The sequence below is a fragment of the Micropterus salmoides genome, unplaced genomic scaffold (genome assembly GCF_014851395.1).
Source record: "Micropterus salmoides isolate LMB-PRFRI ecotype aquatic unplaced genomic scaffold, ASM1485139v1 Ms_hic_scaffold_2, whole genome shotgun sequence".
Classification (NCBI taxonomy): Eukaryota; Metazoa; Chordata; class Actinopteri; order Centrarchiformes; family Centrarchidae; genus Micropterus; species Micropterus salmoides.
This window is the reverse complement of record NW_024041150.1, coordinates 44,572,601-44,593,414: the sequence shown is the minus strand read 5'-3', so window position 1 is coordinate 44,593,414 and position 20,814 is coordinate 44,572,601. Positions and strand designations below refer to the sequence as shown.

General features: G+C 39.2%; 1 protein-coding gene across 3 annotated transcripts; it reads left to right on the top strand.

Moving 5' to 3' along the window:
• The first annotated feature begins 7,671 nt into the window (after nt 1–7,671).
• On the top strand, nt 7,672–19,912 carry LOC119911631 (coxsackievirus and adenovirus receptor homolog). Of its 3 annotated transcripts, none has more exons than XM_038730572.1 (3): nt 7,672–7,818; nt 8,934–9,269; nt 9,351–11,614. In XM_038730572.1, exons 1-3 carry the CDS (start codon nt 7,761–7,763, stop codon nt 9,542–9,544), a joined length of 588 nt encoding a protein of 195 aa, XP_038586500.1. In that variant the 5' UTR covers nt 7,672–7,760; the 3' UTR covers nt 9,545–11,614. The 3 variants fall into 3 exon arrangements, 2 of the variants coding, with proteins under 2 accessions (XP_038586500.1, XP_038586501.1); XM_038730573.1 differs by lacking the exon at nt 9,351–11,614 and adding an exon at nt 19,200–19,912 and having other exon boundaries at nt 7,674–7,818; XR_005445930.1 differs by lacking the exons at nt 7,672–7,818; nt 8,934–9,269; nt 9,351–11,614 and adding exons at nt 18,780–19,060; nt 19,200–19,912.
• Nucleotides 19,913–20,814: the final 902 nt, after the last annotated feature.

Sequence of the window (20,814 nt, the reverse complement as noted above, 5' to 3'; positions counted from 1 at the left end):
GGTGAAATGGTGTGATGAGTTCACGGTGCTCCAGTGGCCTCCACAGTCACCAGATCTCAGTCCAACAGAGCACCTTTGGGATGTGGAGGAACGGGAGATTCACATCATCGGTGTGCAGCTGACAAATCTGCGTGATGCTGTCATAGCAATATGGCCCAAAGTCTCTGAGGAATGTTTCCAACACCTTGTTGAAAGTGTGCCACGAAGAATTAACGCAGTTCTAAAGGCAAAAGGGGGTCCGGCCCGGTCCTAGCAAGATGTGTACCTAATAAAGTGGCTGGTGTATAGTCTACCTGTAAAACAGTGAGCCGTGCCCTTTGATGTGACACCAGCACAATGTTATGGAGACCAGTGTTTAAAGGGGATGAAAGCAGTGGATGTGATTGGCCACAGCGTCTAACACGCCCTCCTCTAATGTTTAATATTGGTTTCTAGTCTGATCCCATCTGAGATCTACAGTCCCTTGATATCAGATGACTCAGCAGCCATGAGTGCAGCGCGTGGACACAGTGTGAACGTCAACAAAAAATACGCTGATCCCTCAGGCACACATGAGTCAGCGTTTAGCCTCTGTCCTAAAATATAAGAAAGCCTAATCAGAAGCACAACAAGCTGAACTTCAGGAGCCAGCAGGGGAAACTGCAGGAACAAGAAAAAACATGGGCAGGTCAGATTCCAGATGAGACCTTGAGGAAGGTGACAGAGTTCATTGTGAAGAGTCTCTGTGGGTTTTGAGTTGCCGGATGCGACTGCAGGATGTTTTGAGAGAAACATCTGAGTCTTTCACTTTCACTTAGGAGAAGAGACACAAAGTCAGTTCAACAGAAACAACCGGTCAAAGTCCTTCATGTGATACAGATAATAATGATAATACAATTCTTTAACAGCAACAAAAAACACACAAACAGGAAATAAAGCTGACAAACAGCTTAAAACCAGGTTTTTATTTACATTCAGTGCTGTGAATGAACACAGAAATCCGCCGAATTAAAGCTGAAATAAATGTATTTAATGGCAAATTAAATAAAGTAGATACCCACTGACTTAACATAAGAAATGTGTGGTAACATGAAATATGTGGAGTTGTGGAAGATTTAATGTTTTTGCCGACACTGCAGCTCTGTGCAGGAAGTCCATGAAGATGCTGATGTGCTGCCACCTGCTGGCTGCTTCTTGTCACTGCAGACACTCGACAGTCTTCAGGAGGAGTCACGAGACATTTCAACAATGTAAAGTTTTCATAATTAAAGTAAAGCTGTTAATATGTGTGTGTTCAAACCTTTATTTATACAGAGAATCAGACCAGGGTCTCTTTTACAGCTGAGCCCTGTGTACAGCTAACAAACACATACAGATATTATTCAAACGCTATAAATATCTATAATACTATAAAATAAACAATTATACGTATAAATTACATTCCTCAGTAAAATGTTCATTCCACGCTGCTTTGAATTATCCTGTAGAAACCAAAACATCTCGCCGAAACTTTTCACGTAATTTGTTCCAAGGATGCACAGCATTATATTCACAGGCAGGTTTTCTCAATGAACCTGAGAAACCTTTGGAACGACAGTCATGTAAGGAAAAGTGTTATTTTAACTAAATCAACGATTTTTACATATTCATTGTTACTAATGTGGCATGAGGAGGGTGTGATTCTATATTTCAATAAATAATAATAATTTAAATAAGTTGCCAACAACGCCACCTGGGGAATTTCACCCCAGGAAATAGTATTAAGAGATACAGGTTCACCTGAAATAAGGCCGGGGCAGAGAGTGTTTCAAATTTAAACAAATAATTTTATTAACAAAATACTAATTAGAGACAACCAAACCAAAAGTAATTTAACAAAAAATGTGTATGTATACCAATTAAGAAGGCATGCCATTATTGAATAAAATAGAAATATGGGCCAAATAATTTAAAATACAATATACTATTTAAAATACACAGTGGCAAAAAGAATAAATCAAAACGTGCAAATCAATTAATTCAAACCAACCAAGATGAAAACAGAAAATTGAATATAACACACATCCAAAACAAAATGCCAACTGTATAAACTAATTTCAGTCTGCATTCACATTTGGTTGAAACAGCAGCTGATATTTCCTTCGCGAGAGCAGCTAGCTCGCACATTCGGGCAGTTCGGAGGCCGTTTTACTTTGAAATGTGGAAATGACGTCATCAGCAAGGCATCATCACGTGGTCTCTGAAAACAGCAGAATGACACGAGTCGATTTTCTTTTAAGTTTGTTTCAAAACTCCGTGTGTGAAGAACTGAGATTCAGCAGAAATGCTTTCCATTCTGGTTAAACATTCAGATTTCGAAAAATTAACCGTGCTAGACAAACAACTAACTATCAGCCAACTGGCTGTTGACACGACTATATTTATGAAAGACAGTGACCAAATTTCATACAGTTAAATTCTTCTCAAAAGCATCTGGCTTCAAATTAAACCTTGTGAGGTTTTTCCCGATTCACAATTCCACCCTTACATCAGTTCATAATATCCCTGTAAAATCAGCTGTTGGATACCGAGGGATACACATTACTAAGGATAAGAACTCGCTTGATAATCTTAATATTTGGAATAATCTGGATAAATGCAAATCTTGTTTAAACTCCCGGTCTCAAAGAGATATTTCTATTATAGGCAGAATTTTTCTCACAAAAATGGAGTGCATTTCTCGACTCATCTACCCAGCCTACAGACATAGACCAAGATATTTTAATTATATCTGGAAAAAGAAAACCCACTATATTAAGAAAGAATACGAAGAAGGTGGACGTAAGGCTATTGATATTGAGAGCATTAACAGTACTATTAAAACAAACTGGTTAAGGTTTTTTAACGCACGAAAAACAATTTTGGTCTCATATTCCCAGTAAATTTTTTATGAAGGTAGGAGGCATTGATTTCCTTCTTCGATGTGACTTTGATCTAAAAAAGCTCCCTGTCAATTTATCCTCGTTTCATCAACAAGTTTTACTGTATTGGAGAATGATATACAAACGTAATTTTACTCCTCACAACACCCCTATATGGAATTGCAGGTATGTGTTACTGAATAAATCCATATTTTTCCCACTTTGGCTAGAAAAAGGAATATGGTCTGTGATGGACTTATTGGACAGTAAAGGTAACTTTCTGTCATTTGAGGACTTTGGTTCCGAATTTAAGCTCTTCGACAGAGGTCACTATGCCAAGGTTGTCAAGGCAATTCCTCTAGCTGTAATCGCTTTTGGTGAATGATCACAATTTCATAAATATAAAATTACCAAACTTCATTATCAGGCAAACATTTGTTAGAGAATTATATCCACTTTCTTTCCACAGAAATTCCATTTTTATAATTTTCTCTAAAAAGAGGCTGATTTTGTTTAAATTTCCTATTGCACCAAAAGCGAAGGAGGTTCATTTTAAGGTTCTGAATGAAATATACCCCTCAGCTGAATTTTGAGAAGTCGTTTTGGTTTGGATCACAATAACTGCACAATCTGACTAGCATTTATTTTATGAATGTATTTTTGCTAATGCTTTCTGGGAAGATGTGCATTATTGGTTGTTCCCCAAAGTTTAAAATTTTTCTAGTCTAACAAAGGAAAATGGTATATTTGGTACAATTTTGAAAGACCCCTTACATGACCTGGCTATCAATTCAAATATCATTCTTGGAAGGTTTTTTTAATACATAAAAACAAATTCACGAAATCGATTCCTAATTTCTACATTTTTCATAAAGAGCTGTGTCTTAACTTTCATCTCTTAAACATATTAAAACGAACGCTATTAAGCTCTCTAAATTAGTTGATGACCTTAACCTTACAGAAAATCCCTAGCTTTACTCCAAAACTTTGTTACTTTACTCCTTATTATCCCCCTCTATTTAATTTATTTTATTTACTTTTTGGGTTGTTTGTTTTTTAATTTATTTTTAGTGGACATCACCTTCCGATCTTGTCCTTCCCTTGTTAATTATACACTGGTTTGTACTATGACACTTTGTATGTAAATTTTGTCAATAAAGAAAAAAAAAACACCTTTACAAGTCATGGTTGTAATCTGCCATAAAACAAAAAGAAGAAGAACAACAAGTCATTCAATGTGGAGAGCACGAGGAGAAGTGATACACGCAGGGTTTCCCACCTTGTCTGGATCTGTTCTGGATCTGTTCTGCGTCTGTTCTCTGCAGTGACGGATACCGATAAGAAGCAGTTTCTTCCCCAGAGACCAGCAGTTTCTACCTGAGTGGACGATGAGTGGGTGAGTAACTCAGTTTATTGACCGGCCAGGACACAAATACAACATTTATCCTCTTATAGACCGCAGATAGATCATTCCGCCTGCACGCGCTTCCCTTCCTACCCACGCGCCTCTCACTGAAGATGAATTACGAGGTGCGTAAAACGCTTCCCTTGTGAAAAGGTCTTATAGCTGTGGTGTAGATTGCGGTTTCAAAAGGAAGCCGAGGCTTACAGAGTTTGTAGCTCTTATTTGTGTAAACAATAGAATAAATACATAAACAACTTGCGGAGAGAGAAATTCTCAACCAAATGTTTGATGTCTGTGTGAATGTGGCGGTCAGGTAACGTTAAATCTGCGGTCTGTCTTTATTTCTTACACCTGGGGCGAGTTCAGCGCGACAAAACCTTTTTTTGTGTGTGTACGCAAGCGCACTGCGCTAAACTCCGCCCTTCGTTTCCGATTGTAATAACAACAACAACAGCAGCAGAAGGGAACAGCTGGCACGACTCTGTCAGATAAAATGTCGCTCGTGGTTTTCTTCTGTTTTCTGATCCTCTCTGGTCTCTGCATCTGAAGGTGAGCTGCGTCTTTGTGACACTAAATGTGCATGCATTTCTTATCTGAGGAGAATTTCCTAATGTAAACAAAACATAAAGTCATGTTTAACTCGGCGAGACCTTGTTGATACTGAGAGACAGTTCGAAACCTGCAGCTGCGCTACACTGCTGATTGTTTTAGTGTCATTGCTATTTTATTACTATGGAGGGAAATGAGCGATCCTGCACACGAAACAGCTGTTGTTTGTTATAAAGATGGCGATTATAAAGACAAAGAATCTGGGTAAAGGATGGATCAGCACAGGCAGGTAGCAGGGATTGTCTGAGCCACAGAGAGCTGCAGGTGAGTTAAAAGGTGCAGCTCCCCGACACGCAGTTAACTCATGACTGTGAGGTTCCAACTCACGAGAACAACAACAAATGCACGTGTACATTTTCAGCTGATGACTTCATCTTCAACTAAACAATCAACCATGATTTCAGTAACATGCTAAAGTTGCTGTTAACTTGTCTGTGGTCCGCAGGCAGAACACCATAAATTTAGATTTACGGTGGACGGACAGTAACATTACAGAGTTTCTTTAGCTTGAAATAATCCCATATTTTGGACATTTTATTAATCGATTTTATGGATTTAATCGATGAATCGTTTCAGCCCTACAAAATCTAGCTGTGTTTCACGATCTACGTGCAATGAAATGTTGTGAAGTGGCGTTTGAGAGAAATTATGTCCCCGACCCCCCTGTGGCTCAACTTACCCCTCATTGTGGGCAAGCTGATCTTTTTTTGGTAAGTCAGATTTTGAAAACTGTTCATTTTGGATCCAAAGTGATTCTTCCCAGGGATGCACCACATGGTAAAATATATATTTTAGTTGGAGACATAACTGTTGTGACATCTTTAAAGTGAGGACATAAGTAAAACTTGCTCAACTTCCCCCGCACTTCCCTTCATGACATTTAAGCAATCAGGCCTCTGGAGGAAGCGGACTAGAACCTGGTTACTGCAGTGCAACAAATCTTCAACATCTCCTTCCTGTTGAGCTGCTTGAATCTTTTTAAACTAGTTTTGTTTTCTAACTAATTCAGGATTTTCTTTTCTTTTCTGTTTTTGTTTTTAGATCAGCAAGAGATAAAAGTGAATCCTGGACAGGACGTCTCTCTTCTGTGTCAGGGTCCCAGAAATGCCTCTGTCAAACTTTCAGAGTGGACCAGACCTGACCTGAAGTCAGACGGTTACGTGTTCTTTTACCGAAACGAGCGGCCGTATGAAAACTACCAGCATGAATCTTTTCATGGTCGAGTGGAGCTGAGAGATCCAGAGCTGAAGGACGGAGACGCTTCTGTTGTCCTGAAGAACGTCACCTTCAGCGACACTGGAACATACGAGTGTCGGATTGTAACTAACGCACGACAAGAGATCAAGCACCTGATCGACCTGAATGTTACAGACTCAGGTGGGTTAGTAGAGTCCAGACTCCTCAGTGTACTCTCAGTTAACATTATCCTGTTTGTGACACCAGTTATTTATTATATAACATGTAACTCTCAAGTTTTCACTTTACAATCTTCAGCATGTGAAATCTTAAATGAGTTTTACAGTCAGAACGTGTTTTTATCTGCTCTGTAAAGCTCAGGGAGCTCGTTAATAACATGGAAATGTATGAGTAATGTTGAGTATATTGTGTAAACATGGCATTTCTTTTCATATTTATGCTGATGACACACAAATATACTTGCCCGTCAGATCCACAGACCCTGTAATGCTGAGTTCACTTAACAACTGCCTTTGTGAAGTTAAAAAATGGATGTCAAATAATTTCCTCCAGCTGAACTCAGACAAAACAGAAATCCTGGTCATCGGGTCTCAGCAGATGGCAAATCAAATACTGCCATCTGCTGGTTCCCTAGTAAATCACATTAAGCCTGTGGCAAAGAACCTTGGTGTTTGGTTTGATAGTAATTTAAATTTCGAGCAGCACACCACAAAGCTTGTTCAATCATGTTTTTATCAACTTAGAAATATAGCAAAAATTCGATCTATGTTCACTTTTAAGGACACCGAGACCATTTTACAAGCAGTTTCTTCCCCAGAGACCAGCAGTTTCTACCTGAGTGGACGATAAGTGGGTGAGTAACTCAGTTTATTGACCGGCCAGGACACAAATACAACATTTATCCTCTTATAGACCGCAGATAGATCATTCCGCCTGCACGCGCTTCCCTTCCTACCCACGCGCCTCTCACTGAAAATGAATTACGAGGTGCGTAAAACGCTTCCCTTGTGAAAAGGTCTTATAGCTGTGGTGCAGATTGCGGTTTCAAAAGGAAGCCGAGGCTTACAGAGTTTGTAGCTCTTATTTGTGTAAACAATAGAATAAATACATAAACAACTTGCGGAGAGAGAAATTCTCAACCAAATGTTTGATGTCTGTGTGAATGTGGCGGTCAGGTAACGTTAAATCTGCGGTCTGTCTTTATTTCTTACACCTGGGGCGAGTTCAGCGCGACAAAACCTTTTTTTTGTGTGTACGCAAGCGCACTGCATCTTCCGGCCTTTTTAACACTTGTGTTTACAAACATGTCGTTCAATCCGAAAACGTTGCAGAATGTTTTGGGATTGAACTCGCCCTCTGGTTTTCATCTCATCTCACTGGATAAACAGCAGGGCAGAGCGCAGTTTCCAAACGTTTTGCACCCGTTTGCAACGTTTCCAGGTTGAACTGCATGTTTGCTTGAAACGTGTGCAACCATAGACTGTAAAAAGTTGCAACGTTATACAAGAGCTTCGAGTTATCTTTTCTCCCGTTGGGGAGGCTCAGATGTTGAAATCAGACAAGCACAGGCGCTAAACTCACCCGCCCTTCCTTTCTGATTCTAACAACAGCAGCAGCAGCAGCAGCAGCAGCAGCAGAAGGGAACAGCTGGCACAACTCTGTCAGATAAAATGTCGCTCGTGGTTTTCTTCTGTTTCCTGATCCTCTCTCTGGTCTCTGCATCTGAAGGTGAGCTGCGTCTTTGTGACACTAAATGTGCATGCATTTCTTATCTGAGGAGAATTTCCTAATGTAAACAAAACATAAAGTCATGTTTAACTCGGCGAGACCTTGTTGATACTGAGAGACAGTTCGAAACCTGCAGCTGCGCTACACTGCTGATTGTTTTAGTGTCATTGCTATTACTATTTTATTACTATGGAGGGAAATGAGCGATCCTGCACACGAAACAGCTGTTGTTTGTTATAAAGATGGCGATTATAAAGACAAAGAATCTGGGTAAAGGATGGATCAGCACAGGCAGGTAGCAGGGATTGTCTGAGCCACAGAGAGCTGCAGGTGAGTTAAAAGGTGCAGCTCCCCGACACGCAGTTAACTCATGACTGTGAGGTTCCAACTCACGAGAACAACAACAAATGCACGTGTACATTTTCAGCTGATGACTTCATCTTCAACTAAACAATCAACCATGATTTCAGTTACATGCTAAAGTTGCTGTTAACTTGTCTGTGGTCCGCAGGCAGAACACCATAAATTTAGATTTACGGTGGACGGACAGTAACATTACAGAGTTTCTTTAGCTTGAAATAATCCCATATTTTGGACATTTTATTAATCGATTTTATGGATTTAATCGATGAATCGTTTCAGCCCTACAAAATCTAGCTGTGTTTCACGATCTACGTGCAATGAAATGTTGTGAAGTGGCGTTTGAGATGGCACGACAAAATTATGTCCCCGACCCCCCTGTGGCTCAACTTACCCCTCATTGTGGGCAAGCTGATCTTTTTTGGTAAGTCAGATTTTGAAAACTGTTCATTTTGGATCCAAAGTGATTCTTCCCAGGGATGCACCACATCGTAAAATATATATTTTAGTTGGAGACATAACTGTTGTGACATCTTTAAAGTGAGGACATAAGTAAAACTTGCTCAACTTCCCCCGCACTTCCCTTCATGACATTTAAGCAATCAGGCCTCTGGAGGAAGCGGACTAGAACCTGGTTACTGCAGTGCAACAAATCTTCAGCATCTCCTTCCTGTTGAGCTGCTTGAATCTTTTTAAACTAGTTTTGTTTTCTAACTAATTCAGGATTTTCTTTTCTTTTCTGTTTTTGTTTTTAGATCAGCAAGAGATAAAAGTGAATCCTGGACAGGACGTCTCTCTTCTGTGTCAGGGTCCCAGAAATGCCTCTGTCAAACTTTCAGAGTGGATCAGACCTGACCTGAAGTCAGACGGTTTCTTGTTCTTTTACCGAAACGAGCGGCCGTATGAAAACTACCAGCATGAATCTTTTCATGGTCGAGTGGAGCTGAGAGATCCAGAGATGAAGGACGGAGACGCTTCTGTTGTCCTGAAGAACGTCACCTTCAGCGACACTGGAACATACGAGTGTCGGATTGTAACTAACGCACGACAAGAGATCAAGCACCTGATCGACCTGAATGTTACAGACTCAGGTGGGTTAGTAGAGTCCCGACTCCTGTGGGTTTGTGAATTTCAGATTTGCTGATAATTCACACCTGTTTTCTGCTCTGCAGATCACACAGCTGGAAACAAGGATGGAGGAAACAAAGAGGGAGGAAACAAGGAGGGATTTCCTAGCATCGTAGTTGGACTGTCAGTTATTGGTGTGCTGCTTTTTGTTGTTGTTGTTTATATTTGTAGAAGAAATAGAGTTCATCAGAGCATGATTCATACACACCTTATAATAACAGGTGACCCAGTGAGCTGAACAGCTAGTAATTATTGCAAAATTCAGGGTTTTCGCTGAGGTCTTGAAAAGTCTAAAATTTCAAAATCAAAATTTTAGGCCTTAAAAACTCTTAAATTCGCTGAGGTTTGTGTTTTTAAATAATTTTAAACAGGTCTTAATTTTCCTACATCCACGTAACGCTACCTCTAATGCGTGGTAGTAGTGACGCATGCGTAGCAGAAGTATAAACGGTTGGGAAAAACACTTTTTAAACCTTATTTTGGGGCAAAGTCGTCAAACTTTTTCAGCAATTTTTATGAGATTTTGCTGCTGATTCCATTCATGTAGTTTTTATGTCCCGGAGACCATTAAAAGTGCAGTTCTGACTCATTGTCGCCTGTGGCGAGTTCGGCACCTACAAAACATGGCAAAATGTTTTCAATGGAAAAGGTGGTTCCCTGAACACCCTATTGTGTAAACAAGCGCACTGCATTTTCCTGCCTTTTTAATGCCGTTGTGTTTACAAACTTGTTGCAGCTGATTGGGTAACACCTGTGACACGGCCACCAAAAAGAGCTACAATATAGGACTGGAAAAGCACTAAAATAGATCTCCTTTAAGTTGTCAGGTCACTGCTCTGTCCTTTACACATACTGTACATCTTGATAGTGAAATTTAAAGGAAAAACAGTGGTGACGGTGAGGTTAGTAAAGCAAATTAGGCTAACAAGGAGATTATTCTTTTGGATTTTAATGAACAAATGAAGGCAAACATGAACAATCCTATCTGTAATGATTCATTAACCAGATTTCCCCTAAGGCTACGGCTCAAAATGAGCACCAAGCTGTTTTGAGCATCAGCACCTAAACTATGAATGAAAAATCAATGTGAAGAGCATCAAAGCTAACCAAATAACTTTTCCCAGATGCAATATTAATTCCTCCCCAGTAGACTTATTTTGCAAGTTTAGCTTTTGGGGTGGAGTTAATTCAAAATTTGCTCTAGTTTTTCCAACTTATTATTCGCAGATGTGGTAATAATAATGGACTAAAATGAATTGCATATTTCTTTATTGGAAAAAAGGAAAATGTGTTTTCTTACATACATGTTGTATTGGTGTTATATATCCAGAGATGAAGCACAGCCCACTTTGCAAGCGCAGAAAAATTAGTTTGCTGCGACAAATCCATCATTAAGGGAAACAACAAAATGACTATTCAGTAATTTCAGTAATCGCAATGTTGCAGCCATCACATCGTTGGAGCTGAAACTAGACACGATAACACTGAGGAACAGGTGGAAATACCTTTATTTTCTTAGAATATCATGAGAGGACGAGACTGTCCCAGAGCAGCACAGCAGCTCCAGACAGCGACACTCACAGCTCTCCTGCTGCTACAGCTGACATCACAACAACAGCATGTCATCAGCTAAGCTGTATGTTCGCACAGCCCTATTGTCACTGCTGTTTACATTCTCCCCAGAGCAAATCAAAAAATGCACTGCAGAATGTTCTGGGCGAATGTCTAGACTTGAAATTGTAGGCCTATGTTTTGTTGGGTTTTGTTTGATTTACTTTGTAGGCCTATATTACCATATTTGGATACACATATAATTGCTTGAAGACGGTCCTTTTATTATTACCTGGAATGTTATTTATGTTTGTTTGTTTTGTTCCAGTTTAAGGTTTTACCGTTTGCCTGAGCAGTCCCTGCCTCTATGAGTAAAAGCAAATTGATATTTACTATATATTATATACTGTGTATTACAGATAATCAATGCTTTAAGGGACACAATTAGAAATTAAGAACGACACATGCCAAGGTAGTATTATTTACTTTTTATCTTTCATTGTTTTTTCTTGCACTGCCCAGATGTAAGCATACTACCTCAAAGGCTTAATGGATGTCACAAGAAGACATTCACAGCGTTAACACTGATTTTAAAAAAAGAACAATTATGTTTTTGTTCTTTCAACAGGCCTGCCGGACCTCGTAAAATGTCAATGTTCTGCAGCCAAAGCTTGTACGTTAAATGCCAATTGAAATAATGTATAATCTATATGTTGAATAAAATTTCACATTGCATTTATAAATTTAGCTGACACTTTAATCCAAAGCGACTTACAATTTTTATATATGTCAGAGGTTGCCCATCACCACCCCCTACATTATGACATTTCTGATTTGAGTTTGTTGTCAGAGCTGCTAAGAGTTAGAACAGAAGGACATGCAGGTTTAAATCTGAGCTGAAGAACAAAACAAATGTCTCTATTTTTAAATTGTCTTTTGTTTATTGCCACATGATTTTTTTTATATAAAAAGACAAAGTATGCTGTGGCCCTAGATAACAAGGTTGCAAATAGCTAAACCATAAACATGAAATACCAATTGAAATGAACAGCATTAAAGATATTTGTATCAATAACTTGTAAACGTATGTCATCTGCTGTTGCTAACATACTTAGCCTATAATTGGCTTTTATTTTGATATATATACTTATTTTATCTAGTGGCAGGAAAGGGCCGACCCAGATGTCCTTCTTCAGCGTCAGGAGTCTACCTAATGTTTATGCATTTATGCAAATTACTGAGTTTGAAGATATCTCCAAAATTATTCTTACTAGTTGTTATTCAAGTTACAGATATCTTCAATTTGATCTCTGGTACTTATTCCATTTTTAGATAGTAACTAATGGAATAGTTACTAGTAACTAATAAATAAGTATATGTAATAAATGTTAAAACGGCTTGCATACTCTGAAGCTGCTGTTTGTATTCTCTAAAATCATCATGCTCAGATACTAATCAAAAAATGTGTTATTAAATTTACACAGTATACTGAAATGTCTGAGGCCTTCCACCATTATACATAAACCCTAATAACTTTTAGCTTTTAATTTGGGAGGATTGCACTTCCTCTTTACAATATCTGTTACTGCATTTTAATGTATTTATTGTAACTTTGCACAACTTTGCACAAAGTGATTTACAATAAATGCAGTGCTCTGAAACAGAGCATAAATAAATAAAAGTCTGAAGCCTGAAAAGCTTACAGACACAATTTAAAAAAAAAAAACATTAAAGAAACATCTGATCCATAATAAAAATGATAGTTGAAGAAATGAAACAGAGGTTTAAAGAGAAAAATAAAAGTACTCTCAGTTAACATTATCCTGTTTGTGACACCAGTTTTATTATATAACATGTAACTCTCAAGTTTTCACTTTACAATCTTCAGCATGTGAAATCTTAAATGAGTTTTACAGTCAGAACGTGTTTTTATCTGCTCTGTAAAGCTCAGGGAGCTCGTTAATAACATGGAAATGTATGAGTAATGTTGAGTATATTGTGTAAACAGTACTCACTTTTGTTGCCAGCGGTTTAGACATGCTTTATTTTGAGGGGACAGCAAATTTACACTATTACACAAGCTGCACACTCACTGCTTTACATTGTAGCAAAGTGTCATTTCTTCAGTGTTGTCACATGAAAAGATACAATCAAATATTTACAATAATGTGAAGGGTGTTGTCACTTTTGTGAGATACAGTGTATACAAATATTTACACAACCTGTATACTATACTATTTATTATTATTTATTTGTAATTTTTGTTACTCAGTTTCTGTTCACATTTTATATATTGTTTATACTATATCATTTTAAACTACCTCATGTACATAATAACAGCTGCACAAACATGTTTATTCCAGCTTTCTTTGCACTCTGCTCCATTACACTATTATCTCGTAATTTTTTAGACCTACATTCATTAGTAGGCCTACCTGTTAAATTCACCTACAGAGATGGTTTGAACCCACGAACACTGTGTCAAAGCCCTGATCATCAAAGTAAACACTTAATAAATTGGGCATTAACACATTAGCTGACGTGCATTTACTGATTGTCAGCTTTGTTGCATTACATTGTCTTCACCAGCAGATGGTGGTGTGTTTTTTCTGAATGAAGCATTGAGTACTGAACTATTTTCATCACAGTTGTGTGTACATAACATTGCATTTATTCATTTGGCAGACGCTTTTATCCAAAGAGGAAAAACCTAAAAGCGTCAACACAGCACAAGATCTGACAATGCATACTAGTAAGAGCTAATGTGTGTAACAGACTTTGCTGCACGATGGAGGACCCTCTTTTCAAATGTGAGTTCTGTGTGTCTACACCTCTAAATATGTAGGATTTTTAAATTACAAAACTACACTAACATTTCTAGCCATACACACCATACACAGGCTAACAACGTGGCGTAAAGATTATATTGTTTAATAAAACATTCTCTTTTCTGATAGACATAACATTTATAGCAATACTTGGGCGTAAAACAGTACGTGATAAAGGAATATGGCCTCTTCTTAGAAAAACAAGTTCAATACAAGGACAGCAGTCATAACACGCCTGACCTTTGGATATTAACACAGTTAGAGGAACTTCTCTTATAACAGTCTCACTTTTTCTGGCAGTTTCAGGAACCTGTGGTCTTAAAGATAAAGACAGGTTGCCCAGCAGCTGCTGTAGGACTCATGAAATATGAGTTAGAACAAACAGTGAGTAGGATCTGATACATTATTATAATAGACATTACTGGGTCTTACAGCAGGACCAAACATGCCACCAAAGTTGTGAGAACAGACAACAACATAAGAGTCTTGGAGTGGCTGACCGAGAGACCTGTCAGGAGGAACGGACTAAAATCAACAAAGAAGTTCGTTGAAGGAGTGTACAAAAACTCTTGACCCACTAAAAGTCTGTTCTAGTAATAAAATTGCAGGGAAAGTTTATATTTATAGTAACAACAAGGAAAACAGATCATTCATTATAGTTTATTAGCACCGTGAGTAGAGTTTGTTCATGTCAGCACCGTCCACTGTTCAGCATGTTAGAGGTCTGATTCATTGTTTTTACATTTTAATGTAAAATCATGTTTTGAAGGGGAAAAATTAAGATTTAGTTCACGTGAATTGTTGCATTTAAGATTCATGATGTCTTGTTACAGAACAGAAAAACAACTAATCGGTGAAGTCAGGGAGCTTTTCGGTGAAACTAAAAACAACCACGGTCTCACAACAAATAAATAACACAGGAGATAATTGTTAAAGACATAATGTGAACATTCCCAAGCTGGAATAAGTGGTGTGTTTTTCTGTTCTCCACATTCTGCTGACAGTTTGTGCTTCATCCCAAGTGACTTATTAAATCCTTCTGTTAAGTTAAAGAGATCTCCACTTGATGAACTGGTGTCCTGAAGAATAAAGACAAGTTTATGCTTTATTGGTTCTCAGAGGGGGCATAAGAACTGAAAGAAATACAGAGAGAATAAAAAAGTAAGAGGTTTAGCCTATAAAACTGAAATAGAGTAGATGCAAAACAGAAACTATACAAGAAAAATTACAAGGCAAACGTTTTAGTGATGTGATTGTAGCAGCAGAGTCAGAAAGTAGCCTATAGAAAAAGGTGTATATAACAATAAAACAAGAAATTCCCCGTGCACAGCAACAACAGCCAGGTGCTGGTAGAGCGCAGGATAAGGTTATAAAAAAAACAAAACAAGCTACACTGTAATGACTTTACTCCATTTATTGTGAGCGACTTGTTTCGCCCGTTGCTTCTTCAGGCTCACAGAGGGAAAATACTAAAACACTCACGGTGTCACAACCTGGCTGAAGGGTCATGACAAAAGAGGGAACAAGGCAGCGTAAGTGATCGAAAAGTGCTTTATTTAACTAAAGTGTAACCTAAACATAACTATTTAAATATAAGGTATGTGTATCTGTAAAGTCAATAAAGCAAAACAAGACAAAGCAGTCGGTGCGATCAGGATCATAAAACACTGTTTTTAATGGGCAAAAGTCCATCAGATGAATGTTTGGAACGTAAATCCACATGTGCTGCTACACTGTAGGAAATACAGGGATGAGAGGATGAGGCTAAATCAAAAGACAAGTCAGGCAGGAAGGAAGTGGAGATGGAGTAAAGGATCCACAGAAAGCTGGTGTACAATATCTGAAAAATGTAGGATATATAATAGGATTTAGTTTTAGTTTTTTAGTTTGATTATTTGTTTTAGTTTGTTTGTTGTTTATTATTTTTATTTATTTATTTATTTATACTCCGATGCGGTAGGTGGCAGTATGCACCTTTACAAGTCATGGTTGTAATCTGCCATAAAACAAAAAGAAGAAGAACAACAAGTCATTCAATGTAGAGAGCACGAGGAGAAGTGATACACGCAGGGTTTCCCACCTTGTCTGGATCTGTTCTGCGTCTGTTCTGGATCTGTTCTGGGTCTGTTCTGCGTCTGTTCTCTGCAGTGACGGATACCGATAAGAAGCAATTTCTTCCCCAGAGACCAGCAGTTTCTACCTGAGTGGACGATGAGTGGGTGAGTAACTCAGTTTATTGACCGGCCAGGACACAAATACAACATTTATCCTCTTATAGACCGCAGATAGATCATTCCGCCTGCACGCGCTTCCCTTCCTACCCACGCGCCTCTCACTGAAGATGAATTACGAGGTGCGTAAAACGCTTCCCTTGTGAAAAGGTCTTATAGCTGTGGTGTAGATTGCGGTTTCAAAAGGAAGCCGAGGCTTACAGAGTTTGTAGCTCTTATTTGTGTAAACAATAGAATAAATACATAAACAACTTGCGGAGAGAGAAATTCTCAACCAAATGTTTGATGTCTGTGTGAATGTGGCGGTCAGGTAACGTTAAATCTGCGGTCTGTCTTTATTTCTTGCACCTGGGGCGAGTTCAGCGCGACAAAAACTTTTTTGTGTGTGTACGCAAGCGCACTACGCTAAACCCCGCCCTTCTTTTCGATTGTAATAACAACAACAACAGCAGCAGCAGCAGAAGGGAACAGCTGGCACAACTCTGTCAGCTAAAATGTCGCTCGTGGTTTTCTTCTGTTTCCTGATCCTCTCTCTGGTCTCTGCATCTGAAGGTGAGCTGCGTCTTTGTGAGTGTGTGTAGGTTGCACTGACACACACTAAATGTGCATGCATTTCTTATCTGAGGAGAATTTCCTAATGTAAACAAAACATAAAGTCATGTTTAACTCGGCGAGACCTTGTTGATACTGAGAGACAGTTCGAAACCTGCAGCTGCGCTACACTGCTGATTGTTTTAGTGTCATTGCTATTTTATTACTATGGAGGGAAATGAGCGATCCTGCACACGAAACAGCTGTTGTTTGTTATAAAGATGGCGATTATAAAGACAAAGAATCTGGGTAAAGGATGGATCAGCACAGGCAGGTAGCAGGGATTGTCTGAGCCACAGAGAGCTGCAGGTGAGTTAAAAGGTGCAGCTCCCCGACACGCAGTTAACTCATGACTGTGAGGTTCCAACTCACGAGAACAACAACAAATGCACGTGTACATTTTCAGCTGATGACTTCATCTTCAACTAAACAATCAACCATGATTTCAGTAACATGCTAAAGTTGCTGTTAACTTGTCTGTGGTCCGCAGGCAGAACACCATAAATTTAGATTTACGGTGGACAGACAGTAACATTACAGAGTTTCTTTAGCTTGAAATAATCCCATATTTTGGACATTTATTAATTGATTTTATGGATTTAATCGATGAATCGTTTCAGCCCTACAAAATCTAGCTGTGTTTCACGATCTACGTGCAATGAAATGTTGTGAAGTGGCGTTTGAGAGAAATTATGTCCCCGACCCCCCTGTGGCTCAACTTACCCCTCATTGTGGGCAAGCTGATCTTTTTTTGGTAAGTCAGATTTTGAAAACTGTTCATTTTGGATCCAAAGTGATTCTTCCCAGGGATGCACCACATCGTAAAATATATTTTAGTTGGAGACAGTTATGTCCTCACTTTAAAGATGTCACAAGTAAAACTTGCTCAACTTCCACCGCTCTCCCCCACATGACATTTAAGCAATCAGGCCTCTGGAGGAAGCGGACTAGAACCTGGTTACCGCAGTGCATCTGAGTGAGTGATGGGGGTCACTGTCCTGGTTTTCACACCAAACAAGTGCGAGGCCGTTATTTTCAGTGAAGAGAGCCGGTTCTCTGTCAGGTCCACAACACGTCCTCCACCTCTAATGAGATTTTCTCATGGACGGGAGTCAGAGGAAGAAAAGGACATGTTTCATTTTACAGTTGACAATGTCGTAAACATCAGCTTTCCTCTAAACAACATTTTGTTTAGAAAACAGGTGAGGTAAAATACTGGCAGGTTCAGTCTGAAGGAATATTTGAATATTCGATGCTTGGGTATGCATATAATTTTAATTTTGAGAATTGAAAATTTTGTTTTCTTTCCACACGCCTGACTTCCTTTCACAGCAAACAAAGTAACGCTCAAAAATAACATGTTTTTCATGCTAGAGTCAGACTCTCAGTCTTCCTCTCTGCCCCACTCGTCCCCGGCTCAATATCCGATCCCTTCAACCCTGCAATAAATACTCCAGTCTCCCCCTCTCTTAGTCCTGCACTTGGGTCTGCCAGTCCAGCCATAACAAAGTAACTTGCTGCTTAAGTTAGCCGATGCTATGAGAATAAAGAAACGGAGCGTTCTCCCACTCAGGCCCCCCGCCTCGTGTCATTGCCAGAACTTCTTGGGCATTCATCATCCTTCTGTTCTGCATTTATCTATCAAATACATAGCTGTTGCTTATGAAATGACTGTCTTTCAACAGACGTTTGAACTATCAGCATAACGCGACTGCTATTCAGCACCGAAGCGTCCTTCACTTTTCAGTCAGTAAAGGGTTGGGTATTGTTTAAATTGTATTGATTCCACTTATAGTGACACTTTTATGGACTGTAACATGTTTACTGCAGTTCAGTCAGCAGCACAAGTGAAATAAGCAAAAAGTTAGGAACTGATGAACAGAATTGAAACACACAGGTTTAAGGAATCCACGGTTCCAACTCGCAACCGGTTCTCGTTATTCAACCTCTAGTTTGCATCACTCTGTTTTTGTTTGATCTGAAGTTCATGTTTTCACAAGTTAGTCAGTGTGAATCATGTGAAAAGCTGTTTGTGTGTCTCATGTGATGAACATCATCTCCGCTGTCACAGCAGATCATGGGATGTTAAAATTAGTTTATGTGAACAAACTTTACGTCCAAACAAATCTTCACATCTCCTTCCTGTTGAGCTGCTTGAATCTTTTTAAACTAGTTTTGCTTTCTAACTAATTCAGGATTTTCTTTTCTGTGTTTGTTTTTAGATCAGCAGAGATAAAAGTGAATCCTGGACAGGACGTCTCTTTGTGTCAGGGTCTCAGAGATGCCTCCGTCACTCTGTTAGAGTGGACCAGACCTGACCTGAAGTCAGACGGTTACGTGTTCTTTTACCGAAACGAGCGGCCGTATGAAAACTACCAGCATGAATCTTTTCAGGTCGAGTGGAGCTGAGAGATCCAGAGCTGAAGGACGGAGACGCTTCTGTTTTCCTGAAGAACGTCACCTTCAACGACACTGGAACATACGAGTGTCGGATTGTAACTAACGCACGACAAGAGATCAAGCACCTGATCGGGCTGAATGTTACAGACTCAGGTGGGTTAGTAGAGTCCAGACTCCTCAGGTGGGTTAGTAGAGTCCGACTCCTCAGGTGGGTTAGTAGAGTCCAGACTCCTCAGGTGGGTTTGTGCAGTTCAGATTTGCTGATAGGTCAAACCTGTTTTCTGCTCTGCAGATCACACAGCTGGAAACAAGGAGGGAGGAAACAAGGATGGATTTCGTAGCATCGTAGTTGGACTGTCAGTTCTTTGTTTGTTGTTGTTGTTGTTGTTGGTGTTGTTTTTGTTTTTGTCTGTAGAAAACAGCACTCATCAGAACATTGTTCATATAAACCTCCTCCTGAAAAGTCAGGTGACCTGAACAGTTACTAATTAGTGTAAATGCATTAAGCTTCATATCAACAGGACAAAATGTAACTTCTTCTCTGGTTTTAGTGTCCTCTGTAGACAGTGAGAGTTTCGACAGAATCAGCAACACAATATGAATTTGGTCGAAGTTGAACATAAACTACAGGAGCTTCAGCAGGCTAAAAACAGTTTTTCACTGTGTGCAATATAAACAGTTTATTAAGCATCATTACTCACTGCAGCCAGTCAGCTTCTCTGCTGCTTCTAATTTCTCTTCTGGACGAACAGATATGAGCGAGGGTCCACAATTTGAATTAAACACAGCAATCTGCAAAAAAATTTAGCACTTGTTGAACACAACACAACCTATATGTTATTGCGTAATTTGTCTTTTCTGTATCAGATGAAACTTTATTGTTTATTATAGAATGATTGTTTTGTTTCAGATGTGTACAATCTTGTGATACAGGTTGAATTTTCTTCACTTTACTGTAACCTGTATAAGCTCAATTATGTGAATAAATATGCTTTTACATTTAAATGTTTCCTTTTTTTTTAATGAAGTCGTCGTTAATAATGTAGAGGAGCTGGATTTATGTTCAGTCTTTCTGTAGAGTCTAATCTCACCTAAAACAAAATCCCCAGAACCAGCTGCACAGGAAGCACGTTACCACGTGAGGTTTAGAAAACACTCAGTGCTTCATGAAAATATTGTTACCGATTGAGTCCTCCATCACCTAACCCTATTTACATTCTTCCTCGCCAATTACAGAAGTAAACTTAACATTCTTCAGCTGACAAACCCTTCAGTAATTTGTAGCGGGGAGGGGGGGGAATCAGAATTTGGCGTAAACAACATGAAAGCATGGATCCATCCTGCCTTGTATCAAAGGTTCAGGCTGCTGCTGGTGGTGTGATGGTGTGAGGGATATTTTCTTGGCACATTTTGGGCCCCTTAGTACCAACTGAGCATCGTTTAAACACGACAGCCTTCCTGAGTGTTGTTGCTGACCATGTCCATCTCTTTATGACCACAGTGTACCATCCTCTGATGGCTACTTCCAGCAGGATAATGCACCATGTCACAAAGCTCAAATCACCTCAAACTGGTTTCTTGAACATGACAGTCACCAGATCTTAATCCAACAGAGCACCTTTGGGATGTGGTGGAACGGGAGATTCGCATCATGGATGTGCAGTAACTGCGTGATGCTTTCATGTCAATATGGACCAAAGTCTCTGAGGAATGTTTCAAACACCTTGTTAAATGTATGCCATGAAGAATTGAAGCAGTTCTGAAGGCAAAAGGGGGTCCAACCTGGTACTAGCAAGGTGTGCCTAATAAAGTGGCCGGTGAGTGTATAATCTATAATCTAACAGTCAGCTGTGCCCTTTAATTTGAAACCAGCACAATGTTATGGAGACCAGTGTTTAAAGGGGATG